The sequence below is a fragment of the Diorhabda carinulata genome, chromosome X, assembly GCF_026250575.1.
Source record: "Diorhabda carinulata isolate Delta chromosome X, icDioCari1.1, whole genome shotgun sequence".
Lineage (NCBI taxonomy): Eukaryota > Metazoa > Arthropoda > Insecta > Coleoptera > Chrysomelidae > Diorhabda > Diorhabda carinulata.
In genome coordinates this window covers 13,910,621-13,928,426 of record NC_079472.1, presented here as the reverse complement: position 1 = coordinate 13,928,426, position 17,806 = coordinate 13,910,621, and the positions used below count along the sequence as shown (strand labels likewise).

Here is a 17,806-nt window from a genome sequence, read left to right as displayed (position 1 = left end):
CAAGCTTCTCCATATTTTGGAAAAAAATACTAGAAAATATACGTATTTAATCATATAAAGCCTCTCAAAAAATCAAAACTAATATTTTAAAGTAACAGTAACTAATACTAGAAGTCTCCACCTCTAATGGTAAGTGTATAATTTATTATTGGAACGTATTTTGACCTTTGACCAAAAAGTAAAAAAAAATATTTATTAAGACCAAAAATCAAGAACATTTTATGTATGTAAGGGACAAATTAGTAAAAAAATTGAATAAGTAACTTTTTAGATATATTTTTTAAAATATATGATCTTGATTTTACGACTTTATGTCCTTTGTGAAAATATTCTAATAAAAGTAGGTAACAAAACCTACGTTTTTGTATTCTTGGATTTTGCTATACGAGAAAATATATATAAATATATTATTAACGAATGAATATAAAAATGCAATTTGGAGACTTTTTTTAAATACATATACAATTATATATAGTGGTAATAGTCCTAAACACTCTTAGGCCTGTTTCATACGTATGCTGTTTCATTCGGCTCGGTTCAATATCGGCTCTTACAGTAAAACACCGAATACTCACTCGACACGAACAGGTTCTGAATCGGTTGAATACATTCCCTCAAAAATGTATTTTAGCGTTGCTGACGGTCCTTCATCAAATGATTTAGTTGACATTCCAAAGTATTTGAAAATTTTGTCTTCGAAAAAAACGGAACGTATTTTAAACCTTGCGAAAATCGTGTATGTGTGACAAGGTTTCATTCAAAACCGCATACGTATGAAACAGGCTTTATACTTTTATTTACAATTTCCCACCTCCAAGATGATACACAAAGATAGTGATACACATAACCTATTTTGTTTTTTATATTGTGTCTTAAAAATATTAAATTTATATTAACACATTTTAGTAATTAATCCTTAAATATGGATATAATAGAAAATAAATTGTATTCAAATAATCCAATTAATATATCTAATTTAATATCAAAAATAATTAATAACGTGAAAAGAAAACATGCCGAAGGTCTTAGAGATTTTCCCGAAGTTAAGTTTTTAAAAGAAAAGATGATGAACGCTGATCCTTTAATTAGTGAAGTGTCGGGAAAAGCTATCATGATGCTTATTAGTGATCGAATATTATCTGCTGATGTAATTCACACAGATTTTATTAGTAGCATGAATTCAATAAAGTAAGATATAAGATACATTTTAGAAGAAACAATAAAAAACGGCCCAATAGTAAATTTAAGTGTGTATTGAAACTCGGAATTATAACATTTGAATTTGTAAATTTGAGAATCTTTTTGAATAATGTGTATTCTACATACTGGCCAGGTTATCTTTTATCCAAGGCTGATAAAATTTTTTATTATTAAATACCAGTTTAATATCAAGATACTTTATAAAATGATAAGTTATAGATTCTTATTTTAATAATAGGATATTATATTTTAGGTGTCTTTCTACTTTAACCAATATATTAGGAGATTTATTGTGCTTATTACCAAATGATAAAAACTATGTATTCAAGTTGTATTCTCCTCAACATCCCTTTATAACATTAATTATGGAAAAACCAGATGCAGCTTATCATATTTTTGTCAAGATACAAAATTTACTGGAAGATTTTGATGGGTATGGTTTTCTATAAAACTTAACATTTATGCATTGCCCCTAGAAATAGAATTTTGGATTTTGCTTTCTCACATTTTTTGAAATATATTTCAAGTTAAACATATTCTATTGCATTCAAAAAAATGACTAGTAAATTAGAAATTCAACATTTTGAAAACAAGAATCTTCAAATTAAACGTAAAATTGGCCAAGGTGTGGTTTATTATTTTTGTAAACAATTAAGTAACAATACATAATATAATTGTTATACAAAGATATTAGAAGTTAAGGAATTCATGAGATTAAATACAATCAATTTAAGTGTAATGGCTATATAGTATATTTTGGAAGCTGTTTGATTTTATACTAAGCAAATGAAGTCTTTAGTTGTAGTTGGGATACTCAGATAGAATATATTTTACTGTCAGTTTCATATGACAATGTTGGTAGAGGAAATGCTGACATTAGATAACCATTTGTGAGTCGAGTGTGGCTAATACGTAATTTGCAAAACCTGTTGGTTAAATGTCACTTAGTGTCGAAATAACTTGAACCCAATGATTTTGCAAGGTGTTAAGATTTAGATTTTTCATGTACAGCATGCCAAGGAATACTGATGGGCTATATATTTTTTCTTTCTTTAACTGAATGTTATTTCCATTTACCACTTTCTTGTCCCATCTTCTAAACTGTCAGAGGTGACTGTAAAATCCTTCATGTTTCAGTATTTTCTGTAGAGAGATCTGATGTATATAGTAAATAAAATCATGGCCCCAGAATGCTGCCCTGTGGTACCTCAGATTTGATCAGGAATGTATCTTAGACTTCTCATTGATTCTAATTCTAATTCTGCTTATTAAGTATTTATTTGAAGTAAGATGAAAGGTAATGTTTTATTTTGAAAAAAATGTTTTTGTACCACACCTTATCAAAAGCTTGATTCATGTCAAGGAATACTGATGGGCAATATATGTTTTTTGTTAAATGCTAGAGTGTAAATGGGGGAAGTCAAATTGCTAATGCAGAATTTCAGTTAGAATAGGACACTCTTCTGTATATTAGGAGTTTAAATATAATTTAAAAAATAGTAATGGGTCTGTGTGTTAACATTATTTGGGTTTTTACTCTGGGCACTGCTGTAATGTCGGCTACTTTTGGTTGTTTGAGGCATTTACATAGTTGAAAATTCAATTATGATTTTCCATATTTTAGGTCTATGATTAACAAAGTATTTGAACCATTCTATTTGTACTGCTTGTGTTGTCCATCGAGAAATAATATAGAATTGTTGAGATGCAGATTATGGGCATTATTATTAAATTCTAAAGATGCTGGTACACGTTTGTTTGGTAAAATAATTTCTTGGTTACAAGTGAGTAATTAACAATATATCTTAAACAGTTTTATTTTAATTATAATAATGTTTTAAAACATTTATTACAAACGAATGAATTTTTAAAAATAATTGAAGACATAGCATGTACAAAGGGTTCTATATTTATTTTTTTTGTACATTTTTCTTAATCCGCAAAATAATAAGTTTGACTCCATACAGATGCTCCATTCTCCTTGGTCTTGGATTGGGCCATAGATGCGCCGAAGTACTTTCCTCTCCCACGAATGGAGTCTCAGTTTGTCTTCAGCAATCATTACCCAGGTTTCAGAAGCATACATGACAACTGGCTTTAGTAGATCTCTCTTTTGTGCGCCTGTTAATTAGGCGGAATTCCATCATCTTCTGAGCACTCTCCCATATCTCCAGTGCAGTCTCGTTGTTTTTAAGTATGAGCATTTTAGCTTCGTGCACACTGAGTCCTGCTCGATTGGATTTTTAATTGAATGTCTGGAAGTCCTCTCAAAGCTCTATTTAATACTGCTTAGCAGGTCTACATCGTCTGCGCAGGCCACCTTCTGTCTTAATCGGTTGAGTAGGGTTCTTCCCCTTTGGTATGAAAAAAGTACCTTCTGGTAAAAAAATAATGTTTATATCTTCTTTACATCTTCATTTTGCTTCTTGATTAGTTTGCCCGGATGCTGCTTTGGTCTTGTTGTTGCTGTTTTAGATACCAAACTTTGTCATATTAATTAATCGTCATTGAGAAAGAGCTTCTTAACTTTGCTTTACAAAAAGGACCTTCTGGGAAAATACATTTTTTAATATTTAAAGTATAATCTGAGCACATTTCAGCTGAGTTGCTTTCATAAATAATATAATTTCTCTCAGTATTTGGTATTTGGTTATGTACACACTATAATTAATTTTCTTTTTCATCTTTTATATGTTATCTACTATGGATTCTTCTTTCCACTGGCTTATCTATGGATATCAATGTTAACTAATATTTCTCTAAGTACAGATACAGTTGAAGTGTTTTATTATTATTATCATTCCTTTTGCTTCTTCCATTATTATTTTCATTTCTTCCCAAAACTTATTTTCATTATCTTCTGCATCATCCACATTAGGTCCTTATATCACTATATATCTTCAAATTATATTCCTTATCAATTTTTTTCCTATAAGATATTTTATGTTCCAAGTTCCTTATAGTCTCTTTCTATTTTTTCTTGTATGTATCTTCTTTACATCTTCATTTAGCATGGATGTGGCATTGGTTTTCTTGATGTCTAAACTTTGTGATATCAATAAATCGTTGCTGTTTTAGGTAGAAAAAAAAGAAGAAATTCAAATAATAAATAATCACTTCATAGAGGCGTTAAGAAATCCAAACATTGAGACAATTTTAAATATAGAAGTAGTAATATTATGGCACGCGAGTCTTCTTTATAATATGGCACTGTATAAATTTGACATGCAACCAGCTCTATGCTGTTTACGACAAATATTCGAAAACAGAAAATTGGTTATGGTCGATAGTATACTTCTGATATTTTCTCAAATAATTGATGTATGTTCACCCATACATTTGAAAAATATACTTTTAACATGTAAGTATTCATTTTTATGAGTGTATATATATATATATATCTTATATATATATATATATATATATATATATATATATATATATATATATATATATATATATCTTATATATATTTTATATATATATATATATATATATATATATATATATATATATATATATATATATAATTTTTAATAAACTAATTGTTGTGGGACTGTGGCAAATCAAAAACCAAATTGTACTCTTTTTATTATATTTTCCAAGCTTTCGAATAACTATACATCATGAAGGACTGAAATTATTCGAAAGCTTGTAAAATATATTAAAGTACAATTTGCCAGGTTTCCAAAGATTTCGCTCTAATCTATATTTTTTAATCTTTATAGTGGAAATTGATGATATATTTTTATTTAAGGTAAACCGATGCTAGATCAAGAATACGCTTCTTTATTCGCATTAGAAACTCTCAAAGCTTCTTTGTTACCGTGGTTAACTTCTCCTTGTACATTTCTTAATGAAGCTCATCAATTGGCAAAAGAAATAATTACATCAGTGAACAAAACGAATAACGCAAACTATAAATTGAATGTGAATGAAAAAATAAAAGATTTTTCTTTCAGATATAAAAATCTAATTTGCACCAATAAAATGATATTCATTACCGTTAATTTAACATTAAATTTAGAAAGATTTTCCGAGGAACAGGACCTCAAGGAATGGTTGGAAGAAATTAAACAAATTCCCGATGAATATACTGTGGATATTTTTAATTTCCTTTGCGGTTTTATGATGATCGAATACCAAGATCCAGAAATATCTCTAATAATTTTAGAGCTTCTACTTAAATGCGCGGAAAAAGAAATAATTTTCTCTTCCAAATTATTAACATTAATTTTATACAAGTTATCGAACAATCTACATCCAAACTACCATTTCGCTCTTTTGAAATCCTTACCAAAACTAGTAATTTTTCAAGATAACATTCCGAAAGTTATGGCGTTAATACGAACAGTTAGTAAAAGATCGGAAAATCTTTTTAATGTTGGAATTTCTTTGGCTTTCGATGCATGGAAAATTAATAACAAGTGTTACATATATTTAGAAGATCTCCTGGTACATGATACACCTGTTGAGAAAAAGTGGGAACGATATGTAACAAAAGCTTATGTTTTAAAAGAACTCTGTGACAGAAAGTAAGAATAATTATTTTTTTATGTAAACACTTTGTATATTTACCTTCAAAAATTAATTTTATCCAAAAAATTGCATCTGAAATTACGAAACAAAAAATATCGAGTCGACTAAAAAAAATCAACTTTATCTGTTGAAAAGAAAAGATTTTCCAAATAGTACAAACAAATGTTTTCTTGAATCTCGATTCCTGCAAATAAAAGGATTTTGTGGGGATATTACAGGATAATTCTTTTTTTATATAATGCAAAGTAACTTAGGAAGTCGAAAAGGACCCTTATGAGGAAAAATACTTCTTTGGGATAGATATTTTAATATTTACAGCACATTTTGAGCACATATATTGAGGTTATTGTTGCAACTTCTTGGAAATATTGTTTTTGTTTAGCAAAATACAAATAACCAATGTTTGTATCAACTCCAAAGAGGTCAAATAAATAAAAAATTCATATTTATTGGGTATAAAAAGAATCCAAGTAAATTACATACTATTTGCACTGTTAATTGGCAAGTGGGCAACTTAGAGCAAAAATTTTTATCCGAAAAATAACTCCTGTCATTGTGGAAGAAAAAGCTAATCAAAATGTGTCAACAAAAAAAAAAGAAAATCCAATGTATTGATTTTCAAAAAAAAAACCTACCCTTAAATTGTTTTTCCTGAATTTCTGGGTACAACTAACTAGGATATCGATTTCTGCATATAAAAGGATTGTGTAGGGATATCACAGGATAATCATTTTTTTATATAAAGCAAAGTAACGTAGGTAGTCGAAAAGGACCTTTATGAGGAAAAATACTTCTTCGGGATGGATATTTTAATAGTTACAGCACATTTTGAGCACATATATTGAGGTTATTGTTGCAACTTTTTGGAAATATTGTTTTTGTTTAGCAAAATACAAACGTCCATTGTGTGTATCAATTCCAAAGAGGTCAAATAAATAATAAAATTCATATTTATTGGGTATAAAAAGGATCCAAGTAAATTTCATACTTTTTTCACCCTTAGTTAGCAAGTAGTTATTATGTAACTTGAAGCAAATTTTTTTAGCACAGCAATTCATAAAGTGATCAATACCGTCTTCTTACGCTCGAAATTCTTTTCCCAGTGGTTGATATAAAAGAAAATTTATCAAAAAGTAGAAAAAAATCGACCTCTATTAATTAGCAAGCTCTTGTAACTACCAAGATATTGTTTTAAGAATGATTTTTGAATAGAAGTTTTAATTTTTAACTTGGTTTTATATCTCATTCAAATGTTTATAAAAATGATATTTTCAGGCCTGAACTATATGGAAAAGATGCTGTAGCTCATTTATCAAAAATCTTGAATGACTGCGATAATGAAAATGGTGCTCTGCCTTGTTCTTTAGCTATAGAAGCCATAACAATCTTATGCAGAAATGGAATTATCGATATACAAACTACTTGGAGTACATTAGCACCTAAATTTACGAATGATAGACGACTTCCAGTTGTCAAAAGGTAATAACTGGTGTTAGATTGAAAACGCGTTCGATATTTTTTGTTTTTTTTGATATTTCTCAAGACTCCACCGTTTTAATAAAATTTTCGTCTGACAAGCTGTTTGGCCAATTAAAATCAAGCAAAAACTTGTGATTGGAATACAAAATGAAGATCAGTAATCAACTGATTTGTCTTCCTTAAAAATTCTCATTTGCAAGGGTGACTCTAAGAATTTGATTGTGCCTGATCTCCACTGGAGTCTCGAATAACCGGATCTGATTTCATGAATCCATGGATTGGTCAACTTTTTGAGAAACTCTCTACAAAAACTTCTCATTTATTTCATTTCGATTCAATCTCTCTTTATATTTCTGAAATTCCGAATTTATATCTTCACTTAAGATATAAGCGCACTCTTCAAAACGGGGGTTATCTGTCTTCATTTAACGAGCCGAATGAGTCGAAGCCATGGTACTAATACAAAAACAAAGAATCATAATGTGATTGGAATTACATCTCTGGTAGTCTTCCACTGCTTCCCATTTCACTGCATTTGACACAATTTTGTCAAACAGCTGATCATTGTTTGTTGTCATATTTTCATCAAGAAGACTGCTATCGATTATTTCAACAAAAGTTTCGGTTTTTTCTCAATCAACAGCATCTGTTCTCGTCAGATTGACTCACGAAAACTGTTCAAAATTTCCAAAGTATGCAATGCACCTGTCACCAAAGCCATCAAATTCTTCTTTTACACTGTAGGGATAAAGTTTGAGGATTTTTTTTCTGTTTGGTTTCTTTATAAGCTCCAGCAATTTTGAAAGCTTTCGTTTGTCCTCAGGTGATTTGGTACTTTGCCAACGTCATCTACATTTCATCTTTTCAAAGATTGTTTTTCGAACTGTGGCTGGCAGATCTTTGATTGCTTTTATCGAGGAGTTACCCACGACGCTGCTTCATTTAAGTGTGATAACAGGTCTTCAAGCTGGTATGGATGGTATTGATGGGAGTGTTACCAATATCCATTTTGCAGTTCATTCAAATTATTAGGATTTGTTTTCCGTGAAATATTTTTCAGTTATCATTAGAAAAACTTGTCGAAATCAAGTGACCTAGCTTGTTATTCTATTGTACTTTTCCTTCCAATCAATATTTTTCGGAAAATTTCATTCATCGGCAACATTAAAGTGTAGTGAAGCACCATCCTGATGAAATGGAACTAAAATTGTTACCAACTGTCTGTCCTATTGCAGTAAAAGTTCTTTTAACCAATTCTTACGTCACTTGGCCAATTCCTTTCCAGTCTTTATGTGTTTTGGGGTTCTAGATGATTGTCTTTGTTTTCAGGTCTATCGTGATGTTTTGTAAGATTTCTTCTTGTATATATGGAACTGCATTTCTTATCGAAGGAATTATTTGACTTTGACGAAAAGCCCTTCTAAACAATTCTTAGGTTAGCTGGGCATTTCCTTTCCTTTTTGTATTTTGTGGTATTTTATACTTTGATGTGGGATTTTTTCTTGTATATATGGAAATTTCAGATCAGATTGTGGTGAAATGGCACTGAAATTCTTACCAATTGAGTTTCTTCTTGTGGGAATTATTTGATACCTCAATAAATCCAAATCATTTTGTATTTATATAATTCATTTATCATGTTTTTTTTTTAAATAAACTTCTACTGCATTTTATACAGATATTTCATGATTATGTGTAGTTTACAAAAACCTTATATTTCAGTTTATGTTCGTTAATTAAAGAAGTTCCTCAGTTGCTGGATTCGGATTCATATAAAGATTTATTTGAAGCAGTGACAAAAAAATTATGGGAATACGTAGAATACGGAGATACCCAAATAAGCGAAGCTGCTCTTTCGAGTCTGGTATCATTTGGGATTGAACACATTAGTAAAACTTTACCCGAGAAGTATCTCGAGCCCGAAAGTGTTTCCACTGCGCAGTCGGTCTTAGGTATAACCTATCAACTTTCCGTCTTCTTCCAAATAACAACCTAACATATATTTCCACTTTAGTCAATTGTTTTTTTATCGATTTATACCCCTTTGAGATCAATTTCCAACCCTATAGCTGGTACAAACCAAGGTTATAAAGGTTTTCTTTACAAAATGAATTCCTGTGAAACTGTTTTTATACCTACAGGTTAATAGAGTACAACTAGTTACTAGTTTTTCTAAATCACGTACAAATACCACATTCCCTAAATATAGGAAATCTGGGAATTGAAAAAAAGACTAGTATGGGAACATCATATATTTAGAAAAAAATTTTTATTTCCATTTAATTTCCAAAAGTGTACTCTACAAATAATTCAAATTGAGATTAGAAGACAAACTTTTGTTATACAAAGTGCACAAAACCACCCTAAAACAAACGACCTCATGTATTGAGCTATGGGATTGAATAAAAAAATCGTTTCGAAACGATTCACCAGCCAAAAACAAAAAAAACTTACAAAATAAACCCCAAATAGGTATGATCTGTTTTTACTTTGACTAGAGCTTTTTTTTCATTGTCTTCTGGTCACTAGTCGTCCGATTTTCCTTCCTGCAGAGGATCAATTCCTATATCAGGGCCAACTCCAATAAACCTACCCAAAAATACTTTTCGAATTGGATTTTTTTGATTATTTCGGTCCCCATGTAAATATTTTTTTAGGTAAGACATGGATATATTTTTTAATCGAAAATAGGGCGTCAGATGCATCTGTACAATTTATAAAAAACATGATGTCCATTGAAATAGATGGATATTTAAAGTATGTTTATCAACAGAAAGGACCTAAAGAACCAATTAACTATAACTATTTACCTACTCATAGTATAGTTAAAGAAATAGGAGTATTTATTAAAGCATGGGTAAGATAATTTTAAGAAACGTTACTCTGAATATGACAGAAATTTTTCTTGATAATATTTATTTTAAAAAAATGTTTGTGTATATAAATGAACTAAACTCAACTATAATCTCACCCTAAATAGTGTGCTGCAGCTATTCATTCATTGGATTGATTGGAGAACAGTACAAAACTTCGGTATATCACAACCGTTAAAATGTTCCAAGTGACAGGAAGTCTTCAAAGAACACCAGGTGATGCAAATAGTTGAGTTTAAAGCTCATAATACCCCAAATTGGATCTCCATTGACCTCATCACATCTTAGAATATGACTTCAGTCAACTAGAGATCATTCGGACTGGAAACACTACCAAAAACCACAAAAGTGTTTTTCGATGAGTGCAGAATAGCAAACAAAATATTTGTGTAAAGATGTGTATATAACCATATGAAGAGATGGATGATAAATTATAGTAAAGAAAGAGCCCCAAAATAAATAAAAAATGGTATATTGGGACAAGGCTAAAACACGGCAAAAATGCGACTTTGAATCTAAAATCTAAAAAATGCATTAACCAGAAAGTTCTAAAGGGTGGACTGGAATCTGGTGCAAATATAAGACAGCACATTTTATTGGTTAAGAAGAAGAAACTGAAGATATCGGATCTCCTAGAATTTATTTAAAGGTTAGGAATAAAAGAAATAACCAAGAGAGTCTTCGGAAACTGAATAGGAGAAAGGACAATAGATCTTTTAAGTTTCAGTGTATCGTCATCCCTTATAGGTTATGTGGTGGTGGTGGTGGATCAGTCATAGGATGGAGTAGCATATACATGGAGAGCCATCCGAAATCATTGAAATAGGTTTATTCTTACAATATTTGCATCAAAAATCGTTTTTTTATGGGAGTAAATTTTTTTTCTTGCATGGCAATTCTTGATGACATATTACCGAACTTCCCAGTAATCCTATGGCCGACTAAAAGCACTAACCTTCATCTCCTAGACTTTTTTTGGGGTGTAATTGATAGTACCTTGCGACTTTTAGTAAATCTACCCCAGAATTGTCTCGATTAAATGAAATCAGATGCTATAATTTCTTCAATAGTGGTTGAAATTAAAATACTTTAATTTTATATTTACAGAGTTTTAATTCAACCTTCCTATAATATTTTTTGCTCAAATTATGCTTTAATTTATCATGAAATTTTATAGGTAAACAAATGGAGGGGTAGTATCCACAATAAACTCTACATTGAATGTCTAAAAATATTCAGTGAAGTATATAGCAAACCGTTACCCCCATTAGATTGGTGTTTCCTACAAGAATTGATTCATGATCCGAAAACTAAAGAATATGCTGTAGATATCGCTTCACATCAGGTAGTGATGTCCGGTACTGCAAGAAGACTAATCGACAATTATTTAATAACTGTTACAGAAAATCCAAAGGTAAGATGTTTTTGGAAAGGGTCATTTCCAAAGCGGTCCCTTTGGAATTTCATTCCCTTTAAAACCTTCATGTCCCAAAGGTCAGCTCAGCTTCTACTAGTTTTGTGAGGACTATACCTTCTTCTCTACAGATCTTAATACCTTTATCACTATCAAACTCTTCTTTCTACAATCATTCATTCATCAACTTCAACCAATTATGCCACCATATCAGAATCAGTTGATGTGTTTGATACCCAGAAGTATCCATTTACACAAGCTCCATTTGGAATCGAGTTTTAGCATAGCTTCTAATGTTACCTTGAGAAGGGTGGAGATAGGGTGGTTATTCCTTTATTGTCAAGAAGAAATCCGATTCCGTGGTCTTAATCTGCCTACTCCTTGGAATTTCACCGAGGAAATGAAAAGCTAACTATCAAGAACACTGTTGATACTAACACACTCACTGTTCGTCTTAAGCTAACTGGGGAGCTAGTCGCCTGGACCTTGTAATTAAACGGGAACTTTTGGCGGGTTTGGGGGTTTTAGGACTTCGCGGGATGCCGGAGTGGTATTGGAGTGAAGTGGATGAAGAAGGTGTATATAAAGAGTTAAACCATTTAGATCCATAGCCTTGTAATTTCTCTCCACTTCTTTCGGTCCATTGATTTTTCACTCCACTGTTTTCTTGGTCTTATTCTTTAACTCTTTCCATCTGGTATCTTCCATGCAATTCGTTTCAAGAATCTTATCTTCGTGCATACGTTCTAAGTGACCTTCTTGTCTTTATAAACTCGCTGATTGGTGACTGATTGAAAAGTGTGTAAATTTCATGGTTTGATTTTGTCTCCCATCCTAAGTCTGTCTGTTTACCTCCAAAAATTCTTCTTACTAAAAACTATCTTTTGTAGATTTGGATATCTCTTTCGAATGTTAATATTCTTCTAAGGCTGTTTGCACAGCTGTTACTGTTGCTAATTCTTACAACGATTTCTTCTTCTTTTTCTTCTTTCACCAAATACATGAAATTTTCTTCTTCGAACGTCTTATTTGATCACATCTTGTTTATTGATAAGATAAATTGTTATCGTTGCAGGAAGAGGATATTTTATTAATTTTCAAAAATTTAAAATATTTGGTTCGAAGTATACAACCCATGATTTTGAGACCATTTTTTGAAATATCAATTTGGCATGTGTTGAAACAAGATACGGATGAATATAATTTGATAGATGGTATGTTTGATCAACTGAAGATCGTTCTTCGCGAAGAAAACGTACAAGAAACTAATAAAATTACCATAGTTCAAGTTTTGGATGGTATAATTTTTACAACGGATGTGAATTCAAAAGTGAGTACAGTTTTAATTTTCCAGGACAAGCACCTACCTCAAAAAAATGTTTTTTTTACAAATTCCTCATCCCTTATCACTGATATTATTTAAAAAAAAAATTCTTCTACAATCTACAAACCATAACGACTTAAATCTGCGCTGTAGCCTGTTCTGGAGTAGAATAAAGTCCTACAAGAAGTGGTGAGTGATGGTTGCAAGATCTAGTTCGTTTAGGTGCCCGGGCAATAATGGAGCAACTTTTCTCGTCCTACTTTGATAGAAAAATCCACTAATGGACCTAGAACTCATTATTGGTGTATCTAAAAGTGTTGCAATCACGTCCCAGCACTCACGTGTGCGCTTAATCAATGCCATAAAACCGCATGATTGGTTTTTTCAAAAGACATCGATTTTTAGTGGGGCTCGCCGGGAATATCAGAAGGCCTATGTGCTTAACGGTCATTGGTCACTTTGAGTTTATCAGTGGTTTCGATCTGAAAACTTTTGGGGGCATTTTCCTTTTCTACCTAGATGCTTACCACGTTTTTATACTTCACATAAGGTCTATTGGCAAAATTCTTTTGACCATAAGGGTTTTAGGGCTGAATTTCCGTGGTCTTTGTCGGATGAGGTGTTTAACCAATTTTATTTTGATTCCTTTATGGATTGTTTTACCAAATTTAAATCCTGGAGCATCTATTATTGTTTTATAACATTTGCACCTTTTAGTTAGATTTGCTCAGTATTTTGTTTTTTTTTTTCATGGAATTTCTTTCTATTAAGCAATTTATGGGTCATGTAGTTCGTCCATATTTCGTTTCTACTTTTTTTATTAGGACATTATTAATATGGATTTGAAGTTTTACTTGATGTGACTTATCTGTATTCTCGATTTTTGAATTTTAGTTATTCAAGAAACTGTGCGAAGTTATGGCTGTTGCCCCTACAAAGTGTTTAAAGGAAGCCACCTGTGTTAAAATAACCGATAATGCAGAGGATTTTCCAAAAAGTGTTGAAATGAGATGTGCCCTAGCTAAAAATGCCAAAATGACACCACTCGATTGGATAAATGATTTAATTGACGTTTGGAGTATGAATTACAGGTTGATATTCTTTTTTTACAAAATATCCTACCACTACACTTCAACTTTCATCCAAAATATTAAGTTAACTTTGACTTTTGGTTCGTTTCTTATTTTTAGAGTGAAAAACTGAAAATTCAACACTAATTACTAACAATTTTACTGTTGTGAGTTGCTTTGAATAAGTAATTACATATATATGTTAATAAAACGAAGACCGGTCAATGATTCAGTGACTTTATGTTTGAATTTGAATCAGCTGGGACATTTATTTTGTGGTTGACAGCAGATTACTTCCTTCATTAGATTACTATCAAGTTCGATGGTAAAAAAGTGGTTTGTTGTGATGCCGAACGTTCTGGTAGTCCAGTTAGTGTAACTATACCCGAAACTTTTGAAAAAAAAGTCATGATATGATGGTGGACGATGGGAAATTGAAAGTGAGAAATTTATCAAGCTATAAGCATCTAATTTGGTTCTCATTTTAGTATAATAAATATTATTGAAACATGGGTATCGCTTTTGACTTCGTACAACTGTTTAATTAATTTTTGCACAGTTTGGTAACCGTATATTTACTTAAAAAACACCAGAGACCAGACAGTAGTAAAAACAAACAGAAAAAAAGTACAAACATGTGCAGTTTCCATTATTTATCCGTCTTGTTCGCCGTATTTAACTCCGAGTCGCTATTTTTGGCGAAGAAACAAGTTTTTTTTCACCAACACAACGCAAGAGTGCAGTTTCCATAACAAAAGTCTACGAGTTAGACTACGAATTGCTGATTCACCCACCTTATTTTTCGTATTTTTCACCAAAACAATGCAAGGAAGCAGTTTTCATGGTCAAAATCCTTAAATTAGGGTATGAAGTGCAAACTTATTCGCTTTATTCTCCCTATTTAGTCCCGATTGACTATTTTTAGCCAAGAAACATCTTTTTTCACCATAAAAATGCAAAAGTGCAGTTTCCATAACAAAAATCTATGAATTAAACCACGAATTGCTGACTCACCCACCTTATTTTCCGTATTTAGCACCGAGTGACTATATTTTTACCACGAAACAAGTTTTTTTCGTCAAAACAATGCAAGAGAGCAATTTTCATGGTCAAAATACTTGAATTAGGGTACGAAGTGCAAATTCTTCCGCTTTATTCTCCCTATTTAGTCCCGATTGACTATTTTTGATCAAGAAACATTTTTTTTTTCATCAGAACAACGCAACTGTGCAGTTTCCATAACAAAAGTCTATAAATTAGGCTATGAGTTGCTGACTAACCCACCTTATTCTACGTATTAAGCCTCGAGTGACTATTTGTTGATCATTTTTGGCAATAAACAAGTTCTTCTTCACCAGAACAATGCAAAGGCGCAGTTTCCATGGTAATGTTCCATAAATTCAAGATATTTAAACGCGAGTGACTATTTCTTGTTACTAGTTTGACTGTGAAGGATTTGACTTCAACGATGGTACCACCTTACAAACAAAGGAATAAAAAAATTAGAGAAACTTTGAATAATCAAGAATTTGCATACCGTTCAATAAATCCTGAAATTCGTACGTTAATTAATCGAATTGAAAAAAAAATTGAATTATTGTAATTTGAATCATTGTTACTCCCCCTAGCGGACAATTTTCCAACTTAATTTCCAGGAATTTCTGTTGATCACATTTATAACAACAAATATAGCTACTTACTTCGATTATTTGACCACCCTGTATAGAAAGTGTTTCAATATTTCAGAGATACGTCTATTTGGCCGGATTTGGTAGAAGTTCTAAAAACGCACATTAAAAACACCGAAGAATCCGTACCTTGGTGTCTTGATTTAATCGGTCGAATTCAAGCGAAAGTTGCCGATAGATCTGAAGTTTTAGTTATCAGCTGTCTATTTGACGTTTTAATATACGTTGTTGTACACTTCTCCGGTTTCTACACATTCATTAATAAAAACCGAAACGAGTACAAACAAATTAAGGAACTGTTTCCAGCTTCTCTTGCTGCCCTTTTAGATCGAGTTACGTGGGAGGCTTGTTCAGCTCAAGTAGGTGATAAAAATAAATATATTCTAACGTTTTTCGTATTCATTTACAATATTTGTATTCGTGGGGTTAATTAAAATAAATACTAATTTATTTAAATACTTTTCACTACACTTAACTAACTTATAATAAATTCACTTATCACTATCACAAAACAATTTATTCAAATTATTCGATTACTTTCTATTTCGGTATGTTTATTACGATTATTTATTTAAAACTAAACCAACTGCGCTATATTATGTACTTTATACCTATCTCAAGAGAATTCTCTAGATTTATATATATATAAATATATATATATATATATATATATATATATATATATATATATATATATATATATATATATATATATATATATATATCGAAACATAATAAATCGATTAGAAGTATACATGGTGTTGAAATATTCTGAAATAATATATTAATATAATTTGATGAATAGCGCACCCTATATATATGTTTTCCTTATTTTTATGATTTATTAAAGTACAAAAAATACAGCTGTCAAAACCACAAAACTCCAACTATATTCTACATTTATTGAAAACAATTAACAAATATTTTACACAATTTTTTTGTATGTATTTCCGAAAAAAAAAATAGTCTAAAGATGATAAATTATGGGTTGGCTAACAAAAAAAATCATTTATTTGATAGAAAACTAAGTTGATTTTGTTTTTGCAAACTTTTATTTACAAGAAAATTTGTATTTTTTTCATATGAATCTCTAATGTCGAATTTTTCCTTGTATTATTTAATTTTTTATATAAATTTTTTATGTTATTAGGTTTTGGAATGGCTTTTTCACATGAATGCAGAAGAAACCATATCTAAAGATTATCGTAACCTTTTTGGAAGGTGTCTTCAAGCATTAAAACACAACGAAGATTTTACTAAAAATGACAAGTTCTTGAAATACATAAGTAGTAGTACTATAGACTGTGAATAAATTTTTTACCTTGTTATATAATTTTCTCAGGACCTTTAGATTAATAGAAATAATTTATCAATACCAGTTAAAGATATTTGAGCCGATACACTAAACTGTCTCCTAATTACATGACAGGTAAAGAAAATAAATACAAATATCCAATGATTTAATCAGAAGTCTAATGTCGAGATGATTGGACATTGGACAATTTGTTCAATGTCTAAACGACAAATGTAAAAAAGAAAATCAACTCCAACCATGTATGTATATATGGATTTTAGGGTACCCCTTTTTTTACAGCTGAACTATTAATCCCACTTCTCTTAGAAAGTTCAGAATGTGAGCTGCCAAAGATCTTCATCTTCTATTTCCAGTTCCACTCCAACCATATTGCAACTGTGTTCGTCTCCGGGAAATATTTTTCATGGGACCTGGGCACAAAGGCTAAATTGTACCCCCGACTTCATGGGTCTTAATACCCCCTAAAGAATCAACTTTTGTTTAGCTCAATATCCAAAATGCAAATGTAAAAAGGAAACTCCTCTCCAAGTACTGTTGAACTGCGTTCTTCTCCAGAGAACACTTTTCATGGGACCTGGGTACAAAAGTTGGTTAGAGGATACATTCTGGATTAATGAAGTTTAACGAGAAATAAATTTTTACTAAATTACTACCCAATAATTTTTGCTACATATTTGGTAAATTTAACAAAGAAATTTTTGTAAATTAAGAGCAATTCCTGTATGAATACATGAATTCACTTTCTAATTACACATTTCTTGCAAGAGCTTAAAAATGCTAAAATATGACTCATTCTATTTCTAACCTATACAATTATTAAAAATTTTGTCAGTTTTGAGATTGTAATTAATTTTTTTGTTACAAAAATTTTCTTCATTCTATAAGTAAATTATTATATTTTTCT

The 17,806-nt window shown here is 30.8% G+C and overlaps 1 protein-coding gene across 5 annotated transcripts; it reads left to right on the top strand.

Annotated features, from left to right (window-relative positions):
- Window positions 1-573: 573 nt before the first annotated feature.
- On the top strand, window positions 574-16,920 carry LOC130901623 (focadhesin). Of its 5 annotated transcripts, none has more exons than XM_057813120.1 (13): window positions 574-736; window positions 1,454-1,633; window positions 2,825-2,984; window positions 4,279-4,561; window positions 4,958-5,735; window positions 7,015-7,218; window positions 8,941-9,170; window positions 9,876-10,075; window positions 11,269-11,505; window positions 12,581-12,835; window positions 13,724-13,920; window positions 15,646-15,946; window positions 16,738-16,920. In XM_057813120.1, exons 1-13 carry the CDS (start codon window positions 621-623, stop codon window positions 16,897-16,899), a joined length of 3,303 nt encoding a protein of 1,100 aa, XP_057669103.1. In that variant the 5' UTR covers window positions 574-620; the 3' UTR covers window positions 16,900-16,920. The 5 variants fall into 5 exon arrangements, 4 of the variants coding, with proteins under 4 accessions (XP_057669103.1, XP_057669102.1, XP_057669100.1 ...); XM_057813119.1 differs by having other exon boundaries at window positions 2,825-2,988; window positions 4,283-4,561; XR_009060299.1 differs by lacking the exons at window positions 574-736; window positions 16,738-16,920 and adding exons at window positions 785-1,188; window positions 14,020-14,339 and having other exon boundaries at window positions 15,646-15,878.
- Window positions 16,921-17,806: the final 886 nt, after the last annotated feature.

Coding starts and splice junctions, on each gene's coding strand:
- LOC130901623 (XM_057813117.1), top strand. CDS start 923: ATGGATATAATAGAAAATAAATTGTATTCAAATAATCCAATTAATATA. Junction 2,985..4,278: donor AAATAATTTCTTGGTTACAA/GTGAGTAATTAA, acceptor TTGCTGTTTTAG/GTAGAAAAAAAAGAAGAAAT. Junction 5,736..7,014: donor AAAGAACTCTGTGACAGAAA/GTAAGAATAATT, acceptor TGATATTTTCAG/GCCTGAACTATATGGAAAAG.